General features: G+C 45.0%; 2 protein-coding genes across 2 annotated transcripts; both read right to left on the bottom strand.

The window, feature by feature from the left end:
• Positions 1 to 3,426: 3,426 nt before the first annotated feature.
• Positions 3,427 to 5,311, bottom strand: LOC133388682 (calicin-like). Its single transcript, XM_061634757.1, has one exon. The coding sequence runs from the start codon at positions 5,197 to 5,199 to the stop codon at positions 3,427 to 3,429; it is 1,773 nt and encodes a 590-aa protein (XP_061490741.1). The 5' UTR covers positions 5,200 to 5,311.
• A 9,912-nt stretch (positions 5,312 to 15,223) lies between these two features.
• LOC133382306 (calicin-like) lies at positions 15,224 to 17,108 on the bottom strand. Its single transcript, XM_061622024.1, has one exon. The coding sequence runs from the start codon at positions 16,994 to 16,996 to the stop codon at positions 15,224 to 15,226; it is 1,773 nt and encodes a 590-aa protein (XP_061478008.1). The 5' UTR covers positions 16,997 to 17,108.
• Between the last annotated feature and the right edge of the window lie 821 nt (positions 17,109 to 17,929).

The following is a 17,929-nucleotide window of genomic DNA, read 5'->3' as shown; positions in this document are numbered from 1 at the left end:
GCCTGCTAGATTTTTGCATGGCAAGTTGTTACAAGCACAGGAACAAGATGGCAACATTCTGGACCCTTACTGGAGTGACGTTGCCCTAAGAGAGTTGCATAGAGCTTTGTGTCAATGCTCAGAAGAATTTCTCCTAGCCGGTGCCGGTGTTTTTCATTTCCCTCCCTTCTAAAGGACAACTGGTTCAGTTCTTTGTTATAGTTCTCTGGAAATGATTGTGCAATCATAAGTAAACCTTTAGTTGCTTGATTTCCATAACCTTGCTATACTGTCAGAGTCATCCTAGTTCCTTTTCTGACAAGTAGTTTTGCTGGAATGGAAGAGCTGTTGGGCCAATGCCCCAACCCCAGATCCAAAGCCCCATATCCTGCTCTAAAATCCTTCTCCCTCCACATCCTTCTTTCAGTTCTGGTGTGCAATGGGGGGAGGTGGTCAGCGGGGAACACAGTACCCTTTACAGGGCTGGAGTGGGTGCAGTTTCTGCTCCCTACTCAATTATTAAGCATACCTACATGGCTACGTCTGAATAATACAGTAGAACCATGAAGTACACATTTAGCCACCATGTGTGAATGTATTTAGTATTTACTTTGTAAATTTACATGTCACTTTTCTGTTAAGAAACCCTACAAAGCCAGTGCAAAATATCAGGAAAACACTCAAAGCACCTAAAAGCTTCCTTTGCAGAAGCACTCTATTAAAAGACAAAAGTCCAATTAAAGTGTAACAAGAGAACTGTAGCAACATTAATAATTAGGGATACTCTAGTAAATAAATGTCTTCACCTGTGAGCAAAATGGCAGTGGGTCAGTGAGAAACTGCAAGGATGGTGCTTTGTTTGGCTTTCAAAACTACACATCAGGGCATTGAGCAAGCTGATGCTTTTCATCATCTGCTTTGAAAACACATCTGTTTCAAAGAAGGAGGGTATAATGTTGTTTTGCTAACTGTTAATATATTAGATGCTAGCATGGCACCCATGTTCAGGTTGTTCTTGAGACAGGGATTCCTTTCTGGTTTCCTCTCATCCCCCCCCCCTTTTCCTCCCTTGTAAAAAAGTACCGTTTCATGTTTTAAAAGAGAAGGAAATAAATACATAAGAAGAAATCAGTACTGACACACACACCCTGTACAGGGAAGAGGAACTCATTCTTTAAGGCGAATTTAATCAGTAATGCCACAGCTGCACTGAGTACAAGAAGCAGTTAGAAGGAGCAAGGAGGAAGTGTCTAATTAATGTTGCAGGGGTCATTTGCCTAATAGGGCTACAGTGTTTCTCAAATGTTAAAGGAGGATCTTGGCCATGGAAATAGGCATTGCTAGATAATAGGGCTCTATAGTAAGTACTATGTGAAACCATGGTTTAATTCCATTTCTAGCTGGTTGTGAAAAAGTAATGCCTCAGCAGAGCTTTGCCTTCTCTAAGACTTTTGTGAGCAAATTCATATTGGACTCACAAGATCAAAGAATTATAACACTGCATTAGTGAGATTAGCATTTGTTCCACTTTAACTACTCATTTCTAGGCCTTGGGCAGGCCCTAAGTTCTGTGTTGTAACCAGCAGCAAAATAGTTAAGAGTGGTTGTGGACTTAGAAGCCACTACGGCTGCAGTTCCAAAGTCTCACTGCTCAGATGAGTGTCTCCAGAAGCTGTTGTGCTGATTGCTGCTATCCCAACGTCACCTCTTGGATTTTCTCCTCAACTGCCGGCAACGCTCAGTGGCCGGATGTGCTTAGGCTACGGGCACAGAGTCCGTGGAGGAGCTGCAGTGGTGGCACTCTGCCTGGCCTATTGCCCTCAGAACAGGCTGGTGTCTGACTTTCCATCTACCATTGTGAAAACATGCTTGAGTTTTCACACCCCAAAGAAAACGTTATACACAGGCATACCCCGCTTTAACATACGCAATGGGACCGGAGCGTGTATGTAAAGTGAAAACGTACTTAAAGAGAGGCAATTATATATGCATGTACTGCACGGCAATCGCCACTAGATGGCAGCCGCGTCATGCCATTAAGTGTCCGTTATTGCAAAGCGCGTACGTTAAAGTGGGTATGGGGGAGTACAGAGCATGTCCGTTGTAGCGAGGCGACTTTAAGGGCTTATCCAAACGGAGCGGGATAATCCACGATTTCCATATTCGGTTTGTCATCTGATAGTCCTCACTTTGCCTTTTAGTTCGCTCTTTCCCAATAAAAAAACATGCTTTTCTGCACACGCAGTGGTAAGACCCCTACATTCTTTTCGCTTTTTCCAAGCTCCGCCTCTAAAACCTCCCCCTATCAACCAATTGGTCAGCAAAAAAATTACGTATGCTCCTCTCCCCCTTTGCAACGAAGCACAATATGGCTGTAAAGGAGTTCTTGCCTCGGAAGGAAAGGCTGCTGGTCGGTTTCACGCCTGCCTTCTTTGTATTTGCGATACTATGCTTAAATGAATGTATGCTTTTCTGCCTTTATTGATATTTAAGGAGATACACACGCTGGCAATTGCACTTATTTCTCCAAAAGAACAAGAAACGTGTCACACACACCCTCCTTCTCCCTTTCCTTCCCATGGAGAATGAAATTGACAAAGCTTTCTGGAGCAGGCTTGAAACCGACCAGCAAACCTTTTCTTGTTTTATTTGCGATATTACACTTAAACTAATGTATGCTTTTCTGATTTGAAGCAAAAACCCCAGCAAGTAGAATGAAATTGAGAAAGCTTTCCAGAGGCAGGCTGAAACAGACCACCCCGCCTTTCTCACTTGCTGTGCATTGCAGATCTCACCCAGAGTGGCCGCCTAGGTTGCAGGCTGGCAAAAAATAAAATGCATCTGCGCAGTAGTTGCAGACTCCCCCCCCCCAACACCCCACCATTGCGATGATTGGTTCAATTTCCCCGGGCTTATTCTCGCACATGCGCAAAAGTGCAGATACGTGATTGGCTGGAATGAGGGCAAGGGGCAAAGGGAAACACCCAAGAACCACCTATCAGCTGTAAAGTCCGCAGTATTGCATCCTACCTCCTGAAGGCACAGCAGATGATTCCCGATTTTAAACAGCAAATCGCATTTTTGCCGGTATTGCAAGGAGTGGATTTAACCCGCGAAAATGCATAACAGCGCGAGACGTCATTTGGACGACCGAAAAATAATGAACACACATAGCGGGCGTGTCACACATTTTACAGTTGTCTGGATGAGCCCTAAGTGAAACGACTTTAAGCGGGGTATGCCTGTAATATATTTTGACTATCAATACACTAGATAATCATTGAATGCCCATTTTGTACCCCTGTCCTGGTTGTGCCCACTCTAGTTACATTGCTGAAACAAAGTACACGGTAAAGAGATGAAGGGAAGCAACCTTGTGTTTACCTGTGACATGCAAGTGAATCATTCTTTATTGCTAGGAATTCTGTTTGATTTTGTCTTCCCAAATTAATTGACTACAGTTTTTTGGAGAATCTTGCATGGCAACTTAGCTGTGCAACAAGCAGGGCAATCCAGAGCTTCTGGGGGCTGAGCCAATATCCTCCATTCCCCCACATTTTGATCTAACATATATGCTTGCCGGTTGATAGAATATTCCTCAGGGCGTTTGTCGCCCGGACAAATCAGGCCACCACACACAAACACTTTGTTATCCCCAAGAGAGCACACCGCATGTGAAAGATCCAAGCCGTAGTTATTCGGCAAGAGAGGTGTAAGGTTTGTGGATTTGTTCATTTTGATGTTCTGCAAATTGATTTCCATACTCTCTTTGTGGCTCTGTATGCTCAAGACGTGCTCCTCTGGAAAGGACAGCAACGGCTTATGATTGAACTGGATGGGGAATGTGAGGTACTGCACCACATTCCTGGTTTGAGTGTCAAAGCAATCCAGCACACCTACTCGGGAGAAGTGCCCATTCACCAGGCATCTCCCTGTCACAATGTAAATAGCCTTGTCTCCCTTGGTGATTAACGCAGTTGCATCCATAGGAATGCTCATTTTCCCAGCAAGGATCCACTTCTCTTTCCCTTCATCGTACTTGTAGATACTTGAAATGTACTTTCTTGGGGCTGTGCTTCCTCCTACGGAGTACACTGCCCCCCCACAAGTCACCATGGTGTGGAAGACCAAACCTATCGGCAGATCTGGCAGTTTGATCCAAGAGTTAGTATCGATATCATACTTCCAGGCTGTCTTCAAGCCAGAGATCTGCTCTGTTGTTCCTCCAGAAACATAAATGTACTTCCCTAATGATGTTGCACTGAGAGCGGCTGCTTTGTATGGCATCTCTGTGAGCTTTAGCCAGATGTTCTCTCCAATGATATACGCAAAAACTCCGCTGTTGAACTTACCCTGCTCTTTTTGTCCTCCTAAAATCACCACGGCGTCCATTAATGCCCCTTTCCTTTGGTAAAGCATCAGGCTTTGAGGACTTCCCTGTTGACGGTCGCTCAAAGTACTCTGTATGGAAGATAGGGGGCCAGTGTGGTCTGAAAAGAGTAACACTTCACGGCAAGCAGCTAACAGCATCTTGGTGGAGACAGCAGACAAATGCAGGTAGGTGAAATACTTTTTAAAAAACTTCTCCCTTTCAGACTTTTTATATTTCACCCACTGGAGGAGAGCCGAAAGGGTCTGGTCCTCATTTTGCACGTGAAGATTCTCATCTTTAAGGAGCCTGCTGAAGATGTGATAAGGGCAATGCACAAAGTCTGTTATGCCAGGGCCTGCCCAGTAATTGAAGTTGTCTCGTATTCCGTCATAGGCAGCCTTCCCCACGTCTTTCATATCATAACTGGTGGCCAGGAGCATGTAGTAGAGACAGTTGTTCTTTTTCAGGGACCTAAGGAGAAAGTCAGAGCAGTGGCTTGTTAAAGTCTGGGAACTGAAATATTTGGCTCCCTTCAGCAGCTCCTCCACGTTCTTCTCAGAAATCACAATCTTCCCAGTATAGAAGTAGTCAAGCAATTCCTCCACCAAGGCCGAGCTCAGGAACTTGGCATCAATGCTAATAAAGAGTTCATTGTCCGCTTTCATGTCGTTGCTGGATATGAGAGTCCTAATATGGGAGGACATGGCTGCTAAGACATTGAGGTGGGCATAGAAGATTTTCTGGTCCACGCTGAGGGCCACATCACAAAACTCCCGGTTCTTTCTCTGCTTGTTGAAGGCCTGCATCATAAAACTGTTGTGGTTCTTTTCTGTAAACTGCATCCCCATTTTGGGAGCCAAGCTTGTCTGGAACTGAGGAAGATGGTATAAGCATAAAGGACTCTTTGCCCGGTTGTTGAAGACCCTACTGTGGGTACACAGGAGTGATGTCCTCAGATATAGCTGCTAGGTCACAATTATCTGTGACATGTGTTGGGAGGAGGATTTTCAAATTGTCCCTTTTGTATTGAGAGAGTATCAGTCTCACTGCAGCTTTGGGAAGACTGTACAGTGGTTATAGCAGCATGCTTTGGTGATGGTCAAATAGGAATATGTTCCCATTGAATTTATTAGGTTCCACTGCATATGATCTAACAGAGCATTCTGTTCTTAGCAGTAGAACCAGTTTTGGTAGATGTCTTTTGACAGTGCCATGGCAGAAGAAACATTTTATTTAGTTAGTTAGTTATTAGATTGATTAGTCACCCATCTGGCTGGTTGTCCAGCCACTCTGGGCGACGTACAGAATAAAAACATACAAATACATTAAAACATTAAAATCTCAACGGTAGTAATAAACCTAACCCACCCCAAAAGCCTATCTGAAGAGCCAGGTCTTCAAGGCCCGGCGGAAGCTCATCATAGCGGGGGCATGACGGAGATCATTTGGGAGCGAACTCCACAGACTGGGAGCCACAATTCCACTGATATGACTTGGTTTCAGAATTTCATAGGATTTGGAGTAGGGCCTTGAACTGGATACTGTAAGTATAGGAATCCTAGTTTGCTGCAAGGTGAACCAGCAGCAGGGGTGTCATGAGACTGGGTGGAGGGTGGGGATGGAAGCGGGGGAAGGGTGTTGCTGCCTTTGGGCTTTCTGGCCAGCTTACTAGTTTTTCATCAAGAGGGCCAAACAAGATTATGCATCCAATGTATGTATGCATTGAATGCATATTGTTTTTCTTATTTAAGTTACAGGCATAGGGGCCCTGATCAGAACTGTAGCATATGATGGTGGTGGCAGGGTCATGATGTTGCTGTAAATTGTATGCCAGAGCTGCTATTTACCCCAGCAAGGAAGCTTCCTTCAGGGCCAATGGAAGCTTCCCTACCAGGACAAACAGCTTGCAGGCATTTTCAGTGGGACCTTGGCATGGGCAGAAGGTGAACGCCCTCCCGACATGTCGTTGTCCCAATTCCTCCCCCTCCCCCAGCTACTATTTAAATAAGAAAACCAGATGTATTAAATGCAGACACGTCTCATGCATCTTCTAGTTTGGCCACGGGTGACTATTGTTATAAACAATAAGATGTACTAGGTATGCTTGCCAGAGACTTAAATCTCTGCTTAAAACAAAGGTAGCTTTGGCCTATGTTGATTATGTTGCTGTAGTTATAAGAGATTCAAGCGTTAGTACAATAGATGCATGTACAGTGCACCACTTTGCTTTTCTTTTTGCAGTTTAATCATGAATACTTCCAACGGCAGGACTTCAAACATGACATGATCACACCCTCTCCTGATCAGAGCCCAGACTGCTCCTTGGCATACACCTGAGCTGAAGGCAATAAAGCAAGCTGGGAGACAGCTTAAATGTAGGTCGTGGAAGTATGGACAAGCACACATTAGAGCTCACTATTGAGCTTATTTGGCAGTAGTGATGATTATACAGAAGGAATTATTCTCCATCACCATTCCATCTTCCCAGTGTCATCCAGCAGAACATTTCCAGGTGGTTCAAAGTCTGTTACAATCTGGTGCAGAGAAGATATCCTCCAGAAATGGAAACCCTCAATAATATGTTGTGACAAGTTTGCGAGACACATCAAAAATAAAGTTGTTTGCATCCATCATGACTACTCCACAGTTAATGCAATTCCAGTAGTAGAGGCGTCCAGAGCACTGCCTGGTCCTGTTTTGTTGGATGATTTTCAGTTGCTGAGGCTCCAGCATGTGTGGACAAAGTGCTTGGTCACGTTTCGTCCTAGCTTCACCCTCCCCTAGCCTGGCTTACTGCATCTAATAAGGAGGAGGTGTCTGGCTGGGTCCAGGAAGCTATATATTTTTTCATGAGAGAGGGAGTAGCCTCTTTAAAAGGGCAGTAATTAGACCTTCCTGAAGAAACCCAACTTGTATCTGGAAGATGTCTATAGAAATGGGCTACTTGCTAACATTCCAGGTCAAGAAGCTCGAGTGAATGGTTGCTTGGATGATGCTGATTTTCTGCTCCATTTTAATTGGGTTTCAGGCCTAGTTTTGTAATGGTAACTGCCTTGGTTGCCCTGTGGGATAATGGTTGCTGCTAGAGAGATCCTGACCTTGCAACCCTGTTAATTCTTTTGGACTTCTCAGCAGCTTTCAGTAGCATCAACCATGATGTCCTTTTGGATTATTGTCTAGTTTTGCTTTGTTGAGTGGATGGTATATGGAAAAATGGCAATGGACTGCCTTCAAGTCAATTCTGACTTATGGCGACCCTATGAATATTTCATGGCAAGCGGTATTCAGAGGGGGTTTACCACTGCCTTCCTCTGAGGCTGAGAGGCAGTGACTGGCCCAAGGTCACCCAGTGAGCTTCATGGCTGTGTGGGGATTCGAACCCTGGTCTCCCAGGTCATAGTCCAACACCTTAACCACTACACCACACTGGCTCTCACTGACCATCATACCCATTGGTAAAAATGAGGGGAGGGGGAGAGCTGAGAGAAGCCAGCCCGAGATACTGCTTTCTTGCCATCTCATTGTGTTTTGGCTCAGGCAACAGAGGGGGAAGGGGGAGGAGTGAGGGGAGGGGAGCCAATGGCAACACTACAGAAGCAGGAAGCATGGAAGGAGGTGGAGTTAGAACCACCCACATGGAAAACAGTGGGTCAAAGCAACCAGGCTTTGCCCTTAGCAATGAGTTGTAATCGCTTTCTCCTTTTCGGAGTATACCTGGTAAGAGAAACTCTAGATCAAGGGAAGGGAAAGTGTGGGAAGGCAGTGACTGGAGGAGAACATCATATGGATGAGGGTGAATTAATGGAGACACAAGGAGGCTTACATTACAGATTAAATGGAAGTATGGATGAGCCCTCAGCCTTTCCCTACTGAAAACTGAAATGATGCCCCTGACAGCGGGGGGGGGGGAGAGAGTAAAACAAATATATATTAAGCAGGTCCTGTTAAACTTGGTCTTCCAGTGGCTCTCCCCTTTAGCTACACACCCCATTGAGCACCACCCTTCCCATTTGTGACCATGCTGCTAATTTAATGGGGAAAAAGAGATGTGTATGTATTGAATACATTTGCCGCTGTTGGGATCTTTAGAAAAAGAGCAGGGTACAAGTGTAACAGACAACTCTAGAATGAAGAACTATACCTGTGAGCATGTACTTATCTGCACACCTCCTGCCCCGCTCCCGTCCCCAAACAAGACTGGAAAGGATATTGACTTAACCCACAGGGTTATGAGCCTTAGAAAAATGGGAATATTTCCTAAGCCTCCTATCCATGCGGTGGTGGCGGCAATATCCATTCCAATCCTGATGGGGAAGACTGCAGTTTTCCAGTGAGACACTGAGAGGCAAAAAAGCAAACAAAAAAACCCCTGAGTTGGGGCTTGGCAAGCTCTGGAAAGTGTCTTTTGGGTGGAGTGCCCTCTGTCTCTGATGTCGGAGAAGGGATTTGTCTGTCTGTTGCTGTTCTACGTATGTGAAACTTTTTTTAACCCTCAAACATTACCAGTGACATAAACTTCTAGTGACCTTCCAAAGGAAACTGAATCCAGGTAAGCACTGCATCCCTGGAGCTTCTCACCACAAAAAGAAATGTGTTCAGCGTAGCAAAAATGAAGGTTCCTTATCCTGTGTCCAGTCACCCAGTACGGCCATCTCTAAGGAGTAGTAACTCTCCAAGGACTCAGGCAAATACCTTTGAACAGGCAGATGTTGGTGATTCAACCGGGAGATGCAGGGGATTTCAGCAGGGACTTTCTGAATACAAAGCTTGTGCTCTCCCACTGATCTGTGGCTTCTCCTTGGACCCTTTTTCGGATTCTGAAGCACAGGGGCTAGGTGTTTATTTGGATGCCTCCTCCCTGCCCACTTCCTTTACACTGCACTTTATGTTCGTCTTGTTTTTAGTTCTCTGCTGAAGCATTTGTCAATGGTGGTTGGCCCATTGCATGTATGAAGCAATTGCCTCTGCCTCCCATTCTGTCATCCTTTTAAAATGCATCTAAATTTGTGATCATCTTTGCATCTTATACTAACGAATTCTAGAAGCTAAATTATGCATTATATCAAGACTGAATCATTCTTAATCTGGCCCAGACCTTCTGCCAATCCCTTTTTATTGTCTGACCGCAAGGTTTAGCAAAAGGTTATAAACGTTTATCATATCTGGCTGCCATGGGCTCCTACTGGGAGGAAGGGCAGGAGATATAAGCAAGCAAGCTAATAATGATAATGATGATAATTCTCCTCCCAGTTGTCTGCCTAACTTAAAAGGCCCCAACTCTTTCAGTTATCCTAGCAGGGAAGGTGCTGCAATCTATCCAACCGGGGGGCTTCCCCCATTGATTACTTTATAATCTCATACGTGTTCCTTAATAGGGTGCTCCAGGGTGAGGTGGGGATGAGATGTGACAGTGATCATTTACCATTGCTTGTATTGCTTAATCTGGAAGCCCAGGCAAGTGACTTGGAATGTGTGCCCATGATGAATTCCCTGGTGGAGTATGGTCCCGCCCGTATGAAATGGTCCCCGAAATTGAGTGACACCATGCTAAAATTCCTTCAATCCGAGGAAGGCTATTGTTTACATGAATCTATACTAACTGTGCAAACTCCAGATATAGCCTTGGAGCTCTTTGAGAAACTCATCACCTCTATTTGCCACTCGTTAGCCCCCAAAATGACCAGAAGGCTTGGAACTCCTTACTCCAACTCCAAATCATGGTATGACCATGAATGTGTCACCCTTAAGAATCTCCTTTTGTCTAAATATAAAACTTATAGATCTGTAGATTCACCCTCTCTCCCTGAAGAATACCTTGAACTCAAGAGGAGCTATCTGACCGCAAGGTTTAGCAAAATGTTATAAACGTTTATCATATCTGGCTGCCATGGGCTCCGACTGGGAGGAAGGGCAGGAGATATAAGCAAGCAAGCTAATAATGATAATGATGATAATTCTCCTCCCAGTTGTCTGCCTAACTTAAAAGGCCCCAACTCTTTCAGTTATCCTAGCAGGGAAGGTGCTGCAATCTATCCAACCGGGGGGCTTCCACCATTGATTACTTTATAATCTCATACGTGTTTCTTAATAGGGTGCTCCAGGGTGTGGTGGGGATGAGATGTGACAGTGATTATTTACCATTGCTTGTATCGCTTAATCTGGAAGCCCAGGCAAGTGACTTGGAATGTGTGCCCATGATGAATTCCCTGGTGGAGTATGGTCCCGCCCGTATGAAATGGTCCCCGAAATTGAGTGACACCATGCTAAAATTCCTTCAATCTGAGGAAGGCTATTGTTTACGCAAACCTATACTAACTGCGTGAACTCCAGATATAGCCTTGGAGCTCTTTGAGAAACTCATCACCTCTATTTGCCACTCGTTAGCCCCAAAAATGACCAGAAGGCTTGGAACTCCTTACTCCAACTCCAAATCGTGGTATGACCATGAATGTGTCACCCTTAAGAATCTCCTTCTGTCTAAATATAAAACTTATAGATCTGTAGATTCACTCTCTCTCCCTAAATAATACCTTGAACTCAAGAGGAGCTATAAAGCCCTAATTAAAACAAAAAAACAGCAGGCTTGGAGGGAGGACTGGAAAAATTTGATCAACGCAGAACAAAGAACTCATTTGCCTTTTAGAGATTGGTGTCTAGGGGTGGACAGACTGCCGCTTCAGCCGCGGATTTCCATATTCCACCTAATGTATGGGAATCCCACTTTAGGAGGGTATGTATTCTCCAAGCCCCTTAGTAAAGATTGTGTACACAAAAAGACCACTCAATTGAAAATGCTCCCAAAATGGCCTACAGGTTCTGTCTCGGAGATTATCTCCCTTGTTGGCAGACTGAATAGGGGCAAGGCTCCAGGAAGCGACCATATCCCAGCTGAACTCCTCAAGGAGAATGTGGACTGGTGGGCTCCGCTTTTGGCAGTGCTCTTAATATAGATCGAACGGCACGTTTCCCAGAGGATTGGAGGTTGGCTATAGTAATCCCAATTTTTAAGAAAGGGAAACGCTCCAACCTCGCCAACTACCGCCCAGTTAGCCTCTTAAGCACCATCAGCAAGCTCTATGCTTCCCATCTTCTGGATAAACTCCAGGAGTGGCTGGATACTGAGAAAATCCTAGATGATGAACAGGCTGGTTTCAGGGGGGGACGATCCACCCTTGACCAGGGACCGGTGTTACAGCATCTTGTGGAGAAGTATATGTCTCCCTCAGGTGGAACTCTATATGCAGCGTTCATTGATTTTCAGTAAGCTTTCGATCTGATTCCCAAGAACAGACTATGGGAAAAATTGAGGGAACATAATATAGATGAGCGACTTCTTCTATTAATTCAAAGCCTACACGCGAACACCTACCTAAAGGTTAGGTGTAACTGTGCGGGACAGTTAACTGCACCCATCCCGACTTACAATGGTGTTAAACAGGGCTGTGTTCTCGCACCATCACTATTCAACTTTTACATTAACCCACTAATTAAACATCTTGCTAGGGAAAATGCTCACCCGCCTATATTGGCGGGAAGGCCACTGTCGTCCCTTTTGTATGCGGATGATGCCGCCCTCCTGTCCCTATTCTGTGTGGGTCTACGTTTCCTTTTGAGAGCACTTAGTCAAAATCTAAGAGCGTAGTATTTACATGGAAGAAACTCAAACATCGCTGGAGGCTGAATAATCATCCAATTGAACAAGTCCCCCTTTTCAGATATTTGGGGATTATTTTTCACTCGTCGGGCTCCTGGAATTTCCACCTAAGAAACTCAGCCGAAAGTGCACAGAGAAGTATTAGGGCTCTTCTCTCGTTTCTCTTCTCTAAGGGGGGGGCAATACATCCCAGCGGCAACGTTAGTCATTAACTCCAAAGTCGTACCCCAACTCCTCTACGGTTCCCAATTGTGCACCCAGGGTATTTACATCCCCCTGGAACGTGCGCAATCTAAATTTCTCAGGAACATTCTGGGCTTACCTTGCTGCGTCCCAAATGTTGCATTATACCAGGAGTTAGATACCTTGCTGGTTGAAACTAGGGCTTGGGTCTATTGGATAAACTTATGGCTAAAGCTGAATTTCCCCCCCCCGGGACTCGCTCCACTAACTATTGACCCTTATCGCGCTGGAAACGTGCGGCGAATTCTAAATTGCTGTCTATGGGCTTCTCATGGGCAGCAGTATTATATATGGGATATTTCAAAGCCAAACAGCTCATCTTGTTACACATCAGAGACACTGAACTACAGCATAACATGAGCCAATTGTCAGCATTCCCCAATATCGGCTTCAGCGTAAAAGCTCCTCCTCTCGCAACTTATTTAACTTCTTTGAGCATCCCCAAATATAGAAAGGCATTTTCTTTGGCCAGATTTAATGTTCTCCCCTCTGCTGTATTAGAGGGGAGATATAAGAAAGTGCCTTTCAAGGAACGGTTTTGTCTCTGTGGCTCTGGAGCGGTGGAAGGGGTAGAACATGTTATATTCCATTGTTCTCTATATACAGACCTCCACACTCTGTTTATCTCCCCCTCTCTTTCTAGAAAATTTAGATCTTCCGAAGATAATCAGGTACAGATTTTACTTGACAACTGCGATCCATTTATTACGGGGAGGGTAGCAAGATTCTGTGTTGCAGCCATGGCACGCAGAAAGTGTCTGGCCCAAACATTTTAATATTTGTTTTAATTACATTGTACCTGCTCTGTAAATGTATATTATTCTGCTATTTTAAATGTGCTGGTCTTGGACTGAAATAAATGAATTGAATTGCAATCCCTTGATCAGTGAGATTAGCATTTGTTCCACTTGAAGATCGTGTGCATTTTCGAGATCCTCAGGAACCACACTATGTTTCCTAAAAGCAAGAAGCGGGCAAGAGCCTGACCCTGGTTATATACAGAGTGCAGGATTCCTTGGTGCTGTGGAACCATCTACACCTGAATGAAAGCAGTGCTGTAACTACTCATTTCTAGGCCTTGGGCAGGCCCTAAGTTCTGTGTTGCAACCAGCAGCAAAATAGTTAAGAGCGGTTGTGGACTTAGAAGCCACTACGGCTGCAGTTCCAAAGTCTCACTGCTCAGATGAGTGTCTCCAGAAGCTGTTGTGCTGATTGCTGCTACCCCAACGTCACCTCTTGGATTTTCTCCTCAACTGCCGGCAACGCTCAGTGGCTGGATGTGCTTAGGCTACGGGCACAGAGTCCGTGGAGGAGCTGCAGTGGTGGCACTCTGCCTGGCCTATTGCCCTCAGAACAGGCTGGTGTCTGACTTTCCATCTACCATTGTGAAAACATGCTTGAGTTTTCACACCCCAAAGAAAACATTATACACAGGCATACCCCGCTTTAACATACGCAATGGGACCGGAGCGTGTATGTAAAGTGAAAACGTACTTAAAGAGAGGCAATTATATATGCATGTACTGCAAGGCAATCGCCACTAGATGGCAGCCGCGTCATGCCATTAAGTGTCCGTTATTGCAAAGCGCGTACGTTAAAGTGGGGTATGGGGGAGTACGGAGCATGTCCGTTGTAGCGAGGCGACTTTAAGGGCTTATCCAAACGGAGCGGGATAATCCACGATTTCCATATTCGGTTTGTCATCTGATAGTCCTCACTTTGCCTTTTAGTTTGCTCTTTCCCAATAAAAAAACACGCTTTTTTGCACACGCAGCGGTAAGACCCCTACATTCTTTTCGCTTTTTCCAAGCTCCGCCTCTAAAACCTCCCCCTATCAACCAATTGGTCAGCAAAAAAATTACGTATGCTCCTCTCCCCCTTTGCAACGAAGCACAATATGGCTGTAAAGGAGTTCTTGCCTCGGAAGGAAAGGCTGCTGGTCGGTTTCACGCCTGCCTTTTTTGTATTTGCGATATTATGCTTAAATGAATGTATGCTTTTCTGCTTTTATTGATATTTAAGGAGATACACACGCTGGCAATTGCACTTATTTCTCCAAAAAAACAAGAAACGTGTCACACACACCCTCCTTCTCCCTTTCCTTCCCATGGAGAATGAAATTGACAAAGCTTTCTGGAGCAGGCTTGAAACCGACCAGCAAACCTTTTCTTGTTTGTATTTGCGATATTACACTTAAACTAATGTATGCTTTTCTGATTTGAAGCAAAAACCCCAGCAAGTAGAATGAAATTGAGAAAGCTTTCCAGAGGCAGGCTGAAACTGACCACCCCGCCTTTCTCACTTGCTGTGCATTGCAGATCTCACCCAGAGTGGCCGCCCAGGTTGCAGGCTGGCAAAAAATAAAATGCATCTGCGCAGTAGTTGCAGACTCCCCCCACAACACCCCACCATTGTGATGATTGGTTCAATTTCCCCAGGCTTATTCTCGCACATGCGCAAAAGTGCAGATACGTGATTGGCTGGAATGAGGGGAAGGGGCAAGGGGAAACACCCAAGAACCACCTATCAGCTGTAAAGTCCGCAGTATTGCATCCTAACTCCTGAAGGCACAGCAGATGATTCCCGATTTTAAACAGCAAATCGCATTTTTGCCGGTATTGCAAGGAGCGGATTTAACCCGCGAAAATGCATAACAGCGCGAGACGTCATTTGGACGACCGAAAAATAATGAACACACATAGCAGGCGTGTCACACATTTTACAGTTGTCTGGATGAGCCCTAAGTGAAGCGACTTTAAGCGGGGTATGCCTGTAATATATTTTGACTATCAGTACACTACATAATCATTGAATGCCCATTTTGTACCCCTGTCCTGGTTGTGCCCACTCTAGTTACATTGCTGAAACAAAGTACACGGTAAAGAGATGAAGGGAAGCAACCTTGTGTTTACCTGTGACATGCAAGTGAGTCATTCTTTATTGCTAGGAATTCTGTTTGATTTTGTCTTCCCAAATTAATTGACTACAGTTTTTTGGAGAATCTTGCATGGCAACTTAGCTGTGCAACAAGCAGGGCAATCCAGAGCTTCTGGGGGCTGAGCCAATATCCTCCATTCCCCCACATTTTGATCTAACATATATGCTTGCCGGTTGATAGAATATTCCTCAGGATGTTTGTCGCCCGGACAAATCAGGCCACCACACACAAACACTTTGTTATCCCCAAGAGAGCACACCGCATGTGAAAGATCCAAGCCGTAGTTATTCGGCAAGAGAGGCGTAAGGTTTGTGGATTTGTTCATTTTGATGTTCTGCAAATTGATTTCCATACTCTCTTTGTGGCTCTGTATGCTCAAGACGTGCTCCTCTGGAAAGGACAGCAACGGCTTATGATTGAACTGGATGGGGAATGTGAGGTACTGCACCACATTCCTGGTTTGAGTGTCAAAGCAATCCAGCACACCTACTCGGGAGAAGTGCCCATTCACCAGGCATCTCCCTGTCACAATGTAAATAGCCTTGTCTCCCTTGGTGATTAACGCAGTTGCATCCATAGGAATGCTCATTTTCCCAGCAAGGATCCACTTCTCTTTCCCTTCATCGTACTTGTAGATACTTGAAATGTAATTTCTTGGGGCTGTGCTTCCTCCTACGGAGTACACTGCCCCCCCACAAGTCATCATGGTGTGGAAGACCAAACCTATCGGCAGATCTGGCAGTTTGATCCAAGAGTTAGTATCCATATCATACTTCCGGGCTGTCTTCAAGCCAGAGATCTGCTCTGTTGTTCCTCCAGAAACATAAATGTACTTCCCTAATGATGTTGCAATGAGAGCGGCTGCTTTGTATGGCATCTCTGTGAGCTTTAGCCAGATGTTCTCTCCAATGATATACGCAAAAACTCCGCTGTTGAACTTACCCTGCTCTTTTTGTCCTCCTAAAACCACCACGGCGTCCATTAATGCCCCCTTCCTTTGGTAAAGCATCAGGCTTTGAGGACTTCCCTGTTGACGAGCACTCAAAGTACTCTCTATGGAAGATAGGGGGCCAGTGTGGTCTGAAAAGAGTAACACTTCACGGCAAGCAGCTAACAGCATCTTGGTGGAGACAGCAGACAAATGCAGGTAGGTGAAATACTTTTTAAAAAACTTCTCCCTTTCAGACTTTTTATATTTCACCCACTGGAGGAGAGCCGAAAGGGTCTGGTCCTCATTTTGCACGTGAAGATTCTCATCTTTAAGGAGCCTGCTGAAGATGTGATAAGGGCAATGCACAAAGTCTGTTATGCCAGGGCCTGCCCAGTAATTGAAGTTGTCTCGTATTCCGTCATAGGCAGCCTTCCCCACGTCTTTCATATCATAACTGGTGGCCAGGAGCATGTAGTAGAGACAGTTGTTCTTCTTCAGGGACCTAAGGAGGAAGTCAGAGCAGTGGCTTGTTAAAGTCTGGGAACTGAAATATTTGGCTCCCTTCAGCAGCTCCTCCACGTTCTTCTCAGAAATCACAATCTTCCCAGTATAGAAGTAGTCAAGCAATTCCTCCACCAAGGCCGAGCTCAGGAACTTGGCATCAATGCTAATAAAGAGTTCATTGTCCGCTTTCATGTCGTTGCTGGATATGAGAGTCCAAATATGGGAGGACATGGCTGCTAAGACATTGAGGTGGGCATAGAAGATTTTCTGGTCCACGCTGAGGGCCACATCACAAAACTCCCGGTTCTTTCTCTGCTTGTTGAAGGCCTGCATCATAAAACTGTTGTGGTTCTTTTCTGTAAACTGCATCCCCATTTTGGGAGCCAAGCTTGTCTGGAACTGAGGAAGATGGTATAAGCATAAAGGACTCTTTGCCCGGTTGTTGAAGACCCTACTGTGGGTACACAGGAGTGATGTCCTCAGATATAGCTGCTAGGTCACAATTATCTGTGACATGTGTTGGGAGGAGGATTTTCAAATTGTCCCTTTTGTATTGAGAGAGTATCAGTCTCACTGCAGCTAGACAAGCTACAACAAGAAAGAAGCACCATTGATTGGAGGCAAGGTTGCTTCATTTGTACCAGAGTGTGTTTGTATAAAAATGTTATCCGTTACACTATTACTACGGAAATGTTTGGCTTTGGGAAGACTGTACAATGGTTATGCATTGAATGCATATTGTTTTTCTTATTTAAGTTACAGGCATAGGGGCCCTGATCAGAACTGTAGCATATGATGGTGGTGGCAGGGTCATGATGTTGCTGTAAATTGTATGCCAGTGCTGCTATTTACCCCAGCAAGGAAGCTTCCTTCAGGGCCAATGGAAGCTTCCCTACCAGGACAAACAGCTTGCAGGCATTTTCAGTGGGACCTTGGCATGGGCAGAAGGTGAACGCCCTCCCGACATGTCGTTGTCCCAATTCCTCCCCCTCCCCCAACTACTATTTAAATAAGAAAACCAGATATATTAAATGCAGACACGTCTCGTGCATCTTCTAGTTTGGCCACGGGTGACTATTGTTATAAACAATAAAATGTACTAGGTATGCTTGCCAGAGACTTAAATCTCTGCTTAAAACAAAGGTAGCTTTGGCCTATGTTGATTATGTTGCTGTAGTTATAAGAGATTCAAGCGTTAGTACAATAGATGCATGTACAGTGCACCACTTTGCTTTTCTTTTTGCAGTTTAATCATGAATACATCCAACGGCAGGACTTCAAACATGACATGATCACACCCTCTCCTGA

Source organism: Rhineura floridana, chromosome 1 (genome assembly GCF_030035675.1).
Source record: "Rhineura floridana isolate rRhiFlo1 chromosome 1, rRhiFlo1.hap2, whole genome shotgun sequence".
NCBI lineage: Eukaryota > Metazoa > Chordata > Lepidosauria > Squamata > Rhineuridae > Rhineura > Rhineura floridana.
This window is presented reverse-complemented; position numbering and strand designations above follow the sequence as displayed.